This window comes from Bacillus rossius, chromosome 2 (genome assembly GCF_032445375.1).
Source record: "Bacillus rossius redtenbacheri isolate Brsri chromosome 2, Brsri_v3, whole genome shotgun sequence".
NCBI classification, from domain to species: domain Eukaryota; kingdom Metazoa; phylum Arthropoda; class Insecta; order Phasmatodea; family Bacillidae; genus Bacillus; species Bacillus rossius.
Window position 1 is genome coordinate 108,744,522 of NC_086331.1, and position 13,509 is coordinate 108,758,030.

Sequence of the window (13,509 nt, forward strand, 5' to 3'; positions counted from 1 at the left end):
CCAAGTTTACCTAATTATAAAATATTATTTTCTGATCAGAGTTCAGGAAATGACTAAATGTCTCCACTAATTAAAATAAAGTCTATATCTGTATCACATTGGAATCATTATACAATGATGTGTAGTAAGCATGATTAGTTTGAAGCAAAGCATTTTAGAGTGGATTGCAAGAGAAATACATAAACTTTTATGGTACAATGAAACAAAAATATACAAAATGCATTTGATAAACTTTTTAAAATTGTTTTAACTAAGATCGTTAGTTGGTCAAGTTCTTTTCTGAGCCATTTGAACATATTTATAGATAGAAGGAAACATGAAGGTTTTATTATGGCGATGTCTTGGCTAGTCTGTCAGACACACCATTCTGGTATTTAGGGAGAGGGATTCATACATATACAGTCCTAAAGTCCGAAGATCTCGAGTAGGTTGTTTAACCAAAGTACAGTAGTGGTAGTTTGAATAATTTTCAGGCGCAAGTAGTCAAGTATTAAGAAGGAAAGGTAGCAATGTTGTGGTTCAGTTAAAATTTTAGTCGGGCAAGTGAAAAAATAGTACTAGTATAATCAAAACTGAATTATCCATCTGTTAGTAAATTAGATATGTCTTGTTCTTTTGACTACAAGTTACCAATTAATTTAATTTTAGAGTAGTATTTAGCTGGGTATAATTTACAACTCTTTATTAGTATATAATTATTTGTTCCCATAAATCACAAGAAACATTAATGAGCAAACTATTGTTGTTATTAGAGTGGAATTAGACCTTTCATTAAAATTTATTGACATATTCTATTTAAAAATAAATTGAATAAAAAATTGTTTTGTTTTTAAAAAACAACTTTATTTAAACCATGGTTTAATGGTTTAAACCATTTTGGTTTAAATCAGCCAACCCTGCTGTAAAGTCACTTATCAAGTCACTAAACAATTTCTAGTGGGCGAAATGTAAGATCTGTTGTGATGGCAACAAGTAGTTGGAAGAACATCCCGTAGGTCATGTTGAATTGAAAACCAGTCAACTTGCAAGGAATAAAGAACATGATGGTTAAACTAACAGTGCATTTCCTATTTATAGCCTACTGTGTTAAAATTGCCTGATTTGATTACATGCAATCTGAGCTCAGGTTGAAGTATGGTGTGTGTGTTTTATTTTAGAATCCACAATTTGAATAATATGCAAGAACTGTGTTTCATTGAAGCTCATGATGCAGAAGTTTTGACACTGCAGTACTCAAGACCAGAGTGTGGACACAGGTTGTTGGCTTCAGCTTCTAGAGATAGATTGCTTCATATTTTCAATGTTGAGAAGGTATGTATTGCAGTTGTTAAAATGAAAATATGGTAGTAGTGATAATAATGGTGCACCCTTAATTTTTTGAGTATTTTCTTTTAAAAAACTAGCACCTTCCTGTTCTCTCTGTTATAATTTTTAAAAGAAGATCATTCAAACATTATATATATCTCCATTGTCACTGCCATCTGTGGGTGTCATTGGGTTATTGGATATTGAAAAAGTTGCTGCTGATGTATTAAATACATTGCGTTCACATTTAACCTGTCTATGGTAGGCATCAGTGGCAAGTCATGCGTTGATGTTTGTGTAAGCAACATTTTATGTGTCGCCTTTTGTTGTGGTGCTGGGGTTAGTTTGTGAGGAAAACTGAATGGGTTGGTGAGATTAGGAATCATGTTGGGAATTCTAAAAGAGGGCCATGTTTATCTATTGCCAACCGTTCTGTAACTCCAACATTATTTCTCGCATCTCAACGGAAGGCAACATACAGATGCTAAAATGGTGTCTGTACAATCATTTAACTCCTGTCTAGTGATGCTAGTGCCACTCATTGCTGGCTGTGCACTCTTACACCCACACTTGCTCAGTCATACTTTCATCTTTATCATTAACATTTACACACCATCATATAGTGCACAGATGTTGAAAGGCCAATATTGCAAAAACAGGTTATTTTCATATTAATTATAATTATTAACTTCTACATTTTAACTTTGTGATATTATATGCTGTGAAAAATGCATCACTTGCTATTTTATATATATATATATAATATGTGTGTGTGTGTGTGTGTGTGTGTGAGGTTGTAGGGGGAAAGAGAGAGAGAGCATTTTGTCATTTGTATTTCAGGATTACAGCTTTGCAGAAGCATTTGATGGTCACTCATCATCTATAACTGCCGTTAAGTTCATCACTGCCAAAGATCATTTGCAAGTAGTGTCATGTGGCGCAGACAAATCAATAATTTTTAGGCACCTTGTTCCAGTAAGTATTTTCAAAGAACTTTCCTGACTTTTTAGGATGTGTTAAAAAAGTTATAAGATTTGTAAGCTATAGATAACAGGCTTTGTTATTGCCTTGAAAGCTATTATTTAACATAGGCTAAATTAATTTCTTATGTGTAACTATTTTTTTACAATAAATTTTAACTTAATTTTTGTAGACTAAAATATTAGCAGTTTTACCTCATATGAGTCATAGTTTGTGAAGTCACAGTGGAATAAAAATATTCAATTACATTTATACTTATATTAATAAATGTTAGTTACCAAGCAACAATACAGGGTATGTCTTATAGAATCAGCCTGATGAATTTGCAACCGATAGTAGCAACATGCCTTGTTAGAAACAGAAGACACTTTTATCACCTATTCTGGAAGTAACACAATGCATGGCAACTATTGTGTAATTAAAATTACTGTTCATACAGTTTTTTTTATGTTATGGCTTTCTATTTTCTTAGTGTATTTAACCCTCCATGAAGGTTATTTCTGTCTCCAAATGATTTCCCAATGTTATTTCTTTTTCTGAATTAAAATATGATTGCTCTCTCCCACTTAGAATTATAACTTCAGCCATCCATGGTGCCACGTGTTTTCCCTTTCAGTAATATTTTTGCATGAAAATAGGAAATTTTATAACTTAAAAATTAATTTTTTTTAAAATAATTCTGAATAATGTGGCTTATGACCTGTTTGCTAATTAATTGTAAATAGAATAAAACTGTTTTTACAGAGAAAAATTAGTATAAAGGTATGCGGACTCATTTGTAAGCTGCACCCAGCAAGTGAATAGTTTCTATCAAAACATGATGAAAAGGATGAAAAAATGTGTAGACCTGGTGAAAAACATTTGACGCAAACGTATAGGCCTGTGCAAATATCAGTATTCTTAGTTTGAATAGAATATGAATACAATTATCAAATTATTCTCGAATATGAATAACTAATTCAAATAGTAAGAATTAGAATCCCACAAAAAATTTTTTTTCCACATATTATAACAAATACATGTTGAAAGAAAAAGTAAATGTGTAGTGTAGTGACTTCTGGGAAATAAGATAAATAATACTAAAGTGAAAGGTTGGTTAGGTTAAGTTAGCTACAATTACTAAGGGTAAAATTTTGTTAAAAAAATTCAAATTTTGAAAGGAAAATATAATAATTTTTTTTCATGGTAATCAAAACAGGATATGCAAAAAAAGAATATTTTAATAAACATTGCAAAGCGTATATGTAAGGCAGTTGCAGTATGTTATGTGTAAAGAAACTTAAAGATGATGGGTTTAAAAATAATATACAGTGAGCAAATTTAATCTATAGTTAAATATGATGTAGGTCTAAAAAATATTTAGAACTCGTTTGTATTTTTCACTAAGTGAAAATAAATCTTATTTAGATTAACATATATTAACATGTATGGATTATATTTTTTGGCTTGTTTTAACTAAAGTGTAGGAACACAGAAGCTGCTTAGAGTGTTCTTCTCTTTTTCTGTCCAGTGTATATGTGCTTAGTAAAAGAGGCAAAGTTCCTCCCCCCCCCCCCCTGGTCCTTTTTAGTGTGGCCTTTTTTGGTCCACGTGGGAAAAGTTGTCACTGCGCTACGAGAGTGTGTGGTGTATGTGTGGGCCTGTATCTGGTTATCGTTCACTGTGTATTATTCACCAGAAAAATGTTGTTGTGAAATGTTAGGCTTTAAGAGTCTTTGCTGTGAGTATATGGCCAGATATTTTCTATGAGATCTATACAAGTTTTTTTTCTCTTCGCCGCCCCATTCTGAACGAAACTAATCACATAGCTGGCATGCCATGTTTCTACCCTCTGATCTGAAAACTGTCAACTTTGATTTTTACACACACTTATTTATCCTTATCAGTATGCTGTCAGTACCTAATCTATTTTAACAACCTGTTGGACTCTATTTTCGGTAAAATACTTCAGCTTACGATGTGGGTGTTAGTATTGGTTTCCGAATCACTGTGTTAAATCCGACTTTACTATATTAGTCTTCTCAAAATTTTCGTGGCCAGATCTAGCAAAAAACTCTACATAAATAACCCTAAAACATTATTTAAATACTGTGGAAATTTTGTCCCAGTCAAACGAGAAAATCTTCTGTGTTCCCGAAATTTTTCCAGATTTCGAGATTGGGCACAGCCGTATTCATAAACGGCTGAATATTTGTTTTTTCAAAGTGTTAGTATTCAAAATCTAATTGAATACGAATAATAAACTATTCGTTTAGATATTCGAAAATTTGAATATTCGCACAGGCATAATCATACCCATAAGACTTCTTTGTGTACATATTTTAAAACCCAAACTCAAGTTTCTTATGAAAGGGTACTGCACTTGCATGTTATACTTGCTTTATATTTTAATTTTTCATTGTATGATCTGCCACCGGACAAAGGAAACTCATGGACATAATAACTGCCAATTGCGTATCCCGCTTCCTCTGTCGCCCAAACAGATAGCTATCCCCGCCTCTTCCTACCAGGGATAGGCAGGGATAGCTGTGTCCTAACTATCAGTGGTGTAAAATGGCCACTCATCTCTTGCATTTATCTGACCTGTGGTATCCTGAACTTTGGTATAATCGGCTTCTACTGTTGTTATAAAATAGAATACTGCTATTATTTTTAACTCATTTATAAAATCAAGTAGAATGCACTAGTGGAAATGAAATACTTTCTGTTTTGGCATCCATGTCTCATTGTTGTGATCAGTCTAATTATAATTTTTAACATCATCTTTTTTTCCACCTTTTTATCTGCATACTTGGCACTTTTTTAACGTATTACCTGTATACTTAGCAATTTTTTTTAAAAAACCCTTATGGAATATTGAGTAAATATTAAAACTACCAAGTTGTTTGTAAATGTTACGGAATTACTTCTTATGCTACATACCATGTTGCAAAGATGGCATTCAGGGCTATTTTCACAACATGCAAACATTCTAGTTACCTGATAATGTAATAGTTATGTTTGAATTTACAATAATTATCTTTTTTCTTCTTTGGAAAATTATTACATAAAATAATAACAAGTAATTCACTTTGTATGTTAGTTTAATTATAAGTGATTGGTTTTTTTTTATAGATGCTTGATGACACAATTCATTTTGCTCGTGGCCACATCGTTGCATGTAAGACGACTCTGTATGACATGGAAGTAGATTCTTCTCAGAAAAATATCTTAACTGCTTGTCAGGACAGAAATGTTCGAGTGTATAATATAAACACTGGAAGGCAGAAGAAGACTTTCCGAGGCTCAGTGAGCGAAGATGGATCACTCATCAAGGTGAACTGAATAGTTTGCATACAAATGAAAGCATTTTCACTTTATCACCTTTCTATTTCAGTAATGCTTTGAATCATAACTTACCAAATTTCTGATAATTTTGTTGTTGGTAAAGATTGTCCTTTTCATTTATTATTATTTTTATTTAGTTTTTGATAGTACTGTATCATTTACTTGTGTTTATCTTGATGCTTTTCAAATCAGTCTTTGATCAGCATCATTTTCCAACTGCAGACATTAAATGTAAACACTGACTGGCAGCTTAACAGTTACATTGGCAGTAAAATACAAAATATAGCTCTCAGTATTAACATTATACAGATAATTAAATACTTATGATAAAAGTCATTGGATTTAATTTTTAAATTTTTTTAGACACTGCAGTAACAATTAGCATAGCACTTGCATGTTTCTGTACCCCAGAGTACACAGCCAAAACATCAAATTATTATCTTGAAAATAATATTATCGTTTAATTAAAAAATACCAAGAATAATATTTTAAAGTTTCATAAAGTAATTGCTATTGCTAGTGAAGAAACCTGGAAAAAATGATGGAAAAAATGAAAAACTGGAGATGTGTTTACTGTCTTTAGTTTCTTCATTGTCATTAAAAAGATATGTTTACCTCTGTGATGTGCAACATGTAATATTTCAACTGGTGAATAACAATATGCGATTATTGCATATAACTAAGTATCTTTTAAAACATCGTGAAAACATGTTGATTTGCAAATTCTGGAATGCTTTGTCAGGAATTTTGTTTTTTCTTTTAAATTTATAAGTACACAACACCCAGTAAATATAATTAGTATTAAAATTTGTTACGGATTATTTTGCTTTCTCTCACTTGCTGTATGCATGTACAGCGTTAATAAACCATACTACGTATCTTAAAATTTACATGCACTTAGTAGAATCTTACTCTTTTATACTATAGGTATATTGTGCAACTTCAGTTTAATGTTAATAAACCCTTAGTGATATAACCAAAATGGTTGTAGTGCAAATATTTCCTTTGTTAATAGTGCTCATTCCCCCTGAGGTTGACATATAAATTGGGTCTCTGTTTGGGAGATATAGTAGTCTGAACATTATCATCTTTTCTTATTGTCAGGTTGAAAAAATGTAAAGTGTTTTCTGTAGTTGAGGGAATAAAAAAAGATGAGACTAAAGTAGGTATATAGAATGTCATTATATCAAGCTGTGAACAGTTGATAGGCTAATTAATGACTGTTCCGAATAAAATAAAAACAACTAAAATTTCTTGGTGTTTGAGTCATAGGCTATTTTATTTTGTTTTTAAAGATTACAAATCTTGAACTTACACAAAATTATTATATATTGTGACTGCAAATTTCTATATTAAACTATTATAATTTTTTCTGCACAATCCTAAATAACCCTACTATTGATACTTCCAAATAAATTCAAACATAAAATACTTTTTTGAAAGAAAAAAACGTATTTGTATTACCTATGCTGTAAAATTTTTAGTCAAGTAACTTTAACTATTCATACTGTAAAAAATAATTACTTAGCAAATTATTTTAAGAGATGGCTAATACAAACAAGATTTAAAAATTGTACACTACTGACCACTTAAAAATTTTTTTTTTGAAAAATTATCAAATTTCAAAATAATTTCCATGCTGTGATAGATAATGCAATAAATAATATTCAAAGCTCAATTTAAATTAGTCTTTGTGAGACAGACAGTGAGAGGGCATTTTGCGTGAGATAGAGTGAGACAGATAGTGTAATTCAGAATTAAACTTAAGTATTTATTAAAATAATTTTTATCAAATTAAAGTAAATACCGTGTCTGTTTCTTAAACAAACTAACTGAATTCAGTATTTTAGGTTTTAAATATTAGGATTTTGAAATAACAGTATTGAAAATAATTAGAAATAAGGTGCAAAGGAAATTTTTTTCCCCATCAGTATATAATTTTTTGTTTTATTTTGTATGATAATAAAGGATTTATTAAAAAATTATAAAATAATATGGAAATATATAGCCACAGTATATACTAATTTGGTGCAGGATGTGGATTTTAAAACATTAAAAAAATATTGCTTATAACTTGAAAACTAAGACACTTTATTTTTGTTTGATTTTAGATTAAGAACCATCATTAATTGGTCTGTCAACTGTTCTCTGCTTGATGTTTGAGTTCTGGGACAACCTGTTCATTATGTAACATAGTAGCAACATTTATGAGTTTTTTAACTTCAAAAAATGCAATTTTTGTTCACAGTAAGATTAGCCCTGTCATTCAACAAATATTTAGATTTTTAATCCTCATTATTGACACCAGACTTACTAATCTTTTTTAATATTTATTTTGTTAATCTTATAAGAATATCCACCTACCAAAATCTAAACATTCACTGAACACCTGCCAAAAATATCTCTCTTCATTTTGAACAGCACTTATGTAGAAGTTTTTTTTCTTCTCTAATGCCTGTGTATTGAAAGGCATAAATGTGTTTCTTTACCTTTGGTGAGTTGACCCATTTTTTTTTTAGCTAGGCAGAAATAATTGCGTGAGCTGTCAAAAGATAATAAACATTGCCGCGGCAGTCGCTCGGCAAGGGGAGTGGGGGCGGGTGAGCATCAGTTCATCGCTGCCAGCACTGGCTGCTTATTATCTACCCAAAATCAAAATGCTGACAGTTCTAATACATTTTTTATGGCTTCAGTGATTCTCTCCCCAGTAAAAACCATGGTTAGCCGATGCTGACACTGTGAATGTTATTTATGGCCCCTAACAACGAAGCTTTTAACATATTCTGCTCTAGAAAAAATTCTTCAATTTTTTTTTATTTTCCGGAAGACGAAGACGAAGCAATTTAGTCTTTGGTTCGACTTTGACTTTCTGAAGCTTCACACACCCCTATTATGAATAAATACCTTGTATAGAAATGCATTAGTAATAAGTGTACTGAAAGTAAGTTTTGAAATGCAATTTAAAAGTGTTTTTACATGACGTTTCTCTAACCTAAACCTGGAGGATAACAGTTATAATGCTGCCTTATCACTAGTGTCTACAAAGTACACCTTATTTAGTGCAGTTTCATGGGAAGTGTTGGGAATAGGTTGTTTAATTCTGGGGAATCTTCCCATTAGGGAATGCCTTGCGATTTGTGGTCTGGGTAACTCTTTTTGGGTTGCAAGCTATCAATGGACCAGGGGTTTCTGTTCAATGGTTACTTCTGTCATACACATGGGCTTTGGGGTTTTTACTGTAAGTGGTTATTTTTACATCACTTCATCAAAGGACTATGTCTTTAAGTCTTAATTTGTAAAATACATTTGGTTTGTCTTAGAAATCAGAATTTTTTATATTCTCAAGGTCATGCCAAATTTTCACCCCTTATTTTTTGATGTTATGTATGTGTGAATGCACATGCATTAGTGTTCACCTGTTTAAAATGCCAACACTGTCTATGGGCTTAGAACTGTAATCTATGTATTGTGTTTCATGTTTAGTTAGGAATTTTACAAGATTTTTTAAGCTTCATAATGTACAATTTTGTAGCTTGCCCTGGACAACAGTGGAATTTATCTTGCCACTAGCTGCACCGACAAGACATTGTGCGTGTACGATTATTACTCTGGAGAGTGTATGGCAACGATGCTGGGTCACTCTGAGCTGGTGACTGGGTTGAAGTTTACAAATGACTGCAGTCGACTGATTTCAGCATCGGGCGATGGTTGCATATTCGTGTGGCAGATTCCTCACGACATGGTTGTAACCATGCAGGCTCGGCTCAGCCAACAAGCAGCACGGCTTGAGAAGTGAGTGTAGCGCTCTGTTGTAGCTTTTTTGGTACTCTTGGCATTGTGGTTTCTTATTTTTGCATGTTAGAAAACAACTCCTCACACCCAAGTCAGTTTCTCTGCAAGAGAGAGAGGACATGGTGCTAGCCAGTAAGTGTATGTCCCTGCCCACATGGTAATTACTGTGTTTATTTAACACATTGGACAGATAACTTTTGTATTGATATAAAACTTCTTAGATAACAGTTACAAATCCATGTGTAAAACTTAGGAGTCAAATAATTTGGAGAAGATGAGAACATACATGTAAGTGGAATGTGTAATATCCAAGAATAGTCTGTAAAATACTGTAGGTATTGTATGAGCAGACATAATTAATCATACTCTCACTGTCACACGTCTTAAGCATTAATCCTGTGTTTTTGTTCCAGGAAATTGCAAGACCAGTCAAATGAAAACCTGGTGGAGAACCTCTCAGATGTACCAATATCACCACACAATGTGCTGGATATTCTCTCAGGGTAAATTTGGCTGAAATAAACTAAATGAACACAGCAAGGATGACTCTGGTTCGAGTCCCAGTCCATCCACCCACTATTTGGTTTTGACATGATTTTCCAAAAATACTCTAAACAATTGCGTAGATGGTTTGTTATAATAGGCCTTGGCCAATTAATTTCTCACTGTTATCAAGATGTTAAGCCTCAGTAAAAAAACCTAATTAATCGCTTAATCCAGCTTAGTTTCCTAAAACAAAACATTAAAAAAAATATGCACAGGTAAAAAAAGATAAAAATCCTTAGTGTTTATTTAAGAATATAAATCTTTTAGTGTTTAATCTTCTTCACTTGAAAGAGGAATTATGCAGGCTTTCTTTGAACTCCTAATACTGATGTTGTGGGGTGATTCTTTATGAAAAATAATTTTAAAACATAACTACTTTAGCTTAATATTATTACTTAGGGAGGTTTTTGCCCTGAACAATTTGTTAAAGCTGGAGCCAGTACTGTCAGGGACGTGCCACTAACGTCTTGACTGCCACATTCATCTGCAGTTTTTCAAGTGCTTCGGTAGGAAGATCTTGGTTTGGAATTGATCGTTATTAGCATGATGGAGCTTCTGCACACTTTTGTTTAAAAAATTATAACCACATTCCCACCAATTTTTGTGATCTTGGATAAGCAGACATGGACAATTGAATTGGCCACAAAATTCTCACACTAGACACCACTCATTTTATTTCTTTGGCATCATCTCCAGACAGTGGTGTAAAGTTATTACCCACTGCGTTCAGTAGTTTTGGAAATATTATGCTTCCCATGTTACATATTTTTCAGGAAGTGACTTCACCCTTTGAAACTTTGTGTGTTTTTTCGGAACCATTTGTCTCAGTGTTATATGCTTGTTAATCTTGTTAATTCATATCAGTCATGGTTACAACCCATGGTTTTATTATTTTATTTATATTTAAACTATTTTCATAATAATGGTGATGTTATTACAGAACAAATTTTTGCTTATTTCAAATCTCCCTTCAATAAACTACTTGTCAGGAATTTTTGGTTTCAAGGTATTTAATTTTACCATTAAAAAATTTTAATCAATTTTTAGTTTATCATTTAAAGTTTTAATTCCTGTTATGATTGCTATTTTTTTTATGAAGGATCATAGCATTTTTACTTGCTTTTCGGAATGATCACGTACAGTTATATTTAAGACATGAGTCATGTAGATGTGAATTTCTAAAAATGTCCAAACTTTTACATATATTTGTAGGATAACATGAGTAGTACATGGTAAAAACTAGATATAAATAAACAAAAAAAATTTTGTAATGATACATTTTTAATAACAGTTTTCGTAAAGCCAAATACAACTTCCTAAAACTAATGCAACCTTTTTTGTAACCTGGTTTAGATCAGACATGAAAGAATAAATCATATGTACTACAATAATAATAAAATTGACATCAAATTTTTTAAAATAACTCAGCTTGAAGCACAAATGATAACATCCTACGTAGTGGTGTAAGAAGAATGAATTTTCAACATTATGCGCTGGCCTATTGGCTGTGGAACTATACATTTATATGACAAGAGTTTTTGCTAGCCAAAAAGTTAGACCCAGACAAATTTTAAAGACACTGCAGCCCAATAACTATAAATCATTACTCATCAAGATTCTTTTAGTTAATTTTTTGTAATAGAGATAAAAAAACAAATAGAACAGCACAAAAAATTACTTAAATTTTAGGCCACTTTGTACACACACTCATAGTAGTAATGTCAACAACTTTTCTCCAAGAACTAAAAAAAACTTTAATATCAATGTGTTAAAAGATTTGAAAATAAATTATTTTCTTAGTTCAATTCAATGCTTTGTTTTTCATTGATATATATATATATATATATATATATATATATATATATATATGAGAATCTGTTAGGCCATAAATTGTTCCTCTTCTCAGAGCGATGGTAGTAATTCCATTATAGATGTTGGGTGTGTTTTCAGTACAAGTCAGAATCTGTTGCCAACGTGGGCAAGTAGACATGAGTCTCACAGTTTGTCTGTAGCCAACTTGAAGCAGCAGCACAATCTGCCAGGAGGTCGCTGGGCTCAGCGACTAGCAGCGATGCAAGAGCAAAGATATGATGCACTTCCCATCATGCTGAAACCATTTGATTTGCAAGGTATGTATTAGCCACAGTTTTAAACAAACATGTTGATATTTATACATTGTTTTGATTTAAAGCATTTTCATGCATATTAAAAATAACTTTAAATGCAAGACATCCCTAGTTGAAGATTTCAACTAGGTATAGGCAGAGGCATCATGTCGTTTTAGGGTGATCACCATCGTCCTGGACCGTACGCTGACGTCTAAAGTAACAAATTTATGTTTAAAAAGTATAAAAAAATGTTTGAGACTTCTGGAGTTGGGCAAACAACAAAGTAGGAAACATGCCAAAACTGTAAAATAAACTTTAGAGCCCCAGCGAGTTCATGTAAAAATTCTAAGCTTAAAACAAATTTTAATCAGAGGACCTGCAAGATTAGAGAAATAAATCCGGTAATTACAAGTATTTACTTAAATGGCAAAAGGCAAAATTTAAATGAGGGCAAAAAGATCAATTAAATAAATTACTCATTCAATGTACATGTGTATGTTCATGGTAATTTGTAAAAGTGATAATAATACACCTAAAAAACATGAAAGAGCATATTTAACTAACAGTAAAAAACATTACAGTCAAACCTCATTAATACGAATCCGCTTAGTACGAAATTCCCGTTTATGCGAAGTACTTTCATAGTCCCAGAAAATAAGGTATGCTTTCCTATGTTATTCAGTACTTTTAATACGAAATACGGTTAATATGAATTACGAAGTTGTTTTGATCCCTCAAGTAGCTGTTAAAGTGTATAAGTAAACGGTTGATACGAATTTAACCGCCGAAGTCTAAAGTAAATCACGTCTTCATAACCGTCATGTAAACAAACGTGTCTCCAAAGATACATGTATGTATCCTACAGCGCAAAATGGTCGAAAAACAAGATGAAAAGTTCAACTCTAGTGGCGATGTTAGTAACTAAACTAGAAAAGATGCCATGTTGTAAACGGAAAACAAAAAGGAGAGTACTCTATACCTTATTAATTTTAGTCGTTGGAAGTGTACATACGTAGAAGTTTAAACAATCTATGGAAAAAAGTTCTGATATTTTCCATTGTTCACGCACGTGTGTCTTAACCTCAATTTTGAGTGTGAGTTGTTTTGTAATATGACTGTGAAACGTAAACGCAACGACTTACATTGAAAGTTAAAGTTAAAATTATCAAGGAAGTAGACAATGGAGAGATAACGAAAACTGAAATTGCGAGAGAAGTTAACATCCCGCAATCATCGTTCTCGACAATACTAAAAAATCGTGAAAAGATTGAATCGGCTTTTGCGAGTTCGTGCACATTATCAACAAGAAAATAATGCGAGGCCCAAAACATCAAGAAATGGAAGCTACCTTGTTGCAGTGGTTTGAAGAAATGCGTGCAGCAAACTTGCCTATTTCTGGACCTATGATTCAAAAGAAGGCAGACTACCTAGCATTGAGGTTAGGAATTTC

At 32.2% G+C, this 13,509-nt stretch overlaps 1 protein-coding gene across 4 annotated transcripts in view; it reads left to right on the forward strand.

The window, feature by feature from the left end:
* LOC134529596 (mitogen-activated protein kinase-binding protein 1) overlaps positions 1–13,509 on the forward strand; it is a 121,121-nt gene that overhangs the window by 47,319 nt on the left and 60,293 nt on the right. For all 4 annotated transcript variants that reach the window (XM_063363863.1, XM_063363862.1, XM_063363865.1 and 1 more), the window contains exons 12-17: positions 1,158–1,311; positions 2,146–2,280; positions 5,401–5,601; positions 9,146–9,405; positions 9,819–9,908; positions 11,902–12,080. In XM_063363863.1, coding sequence (XP_063219933.1) covers positions 1,158–1,311; positions 2,146–2,280; positions 5,401–5,601; positions 9,146–9,405; positions 9,819–9,908; positions 11,902–12,080 — 1,019 coding nt within the window. The remainder of the gene's footprint in view (positions 1–1,157; positions 1,312–2,145; positions 2,281–5,400; positions 5,602–9,145; positions 9,406–9,818; positions 9,909–11,901; positions 12,081–13,509) is intronic.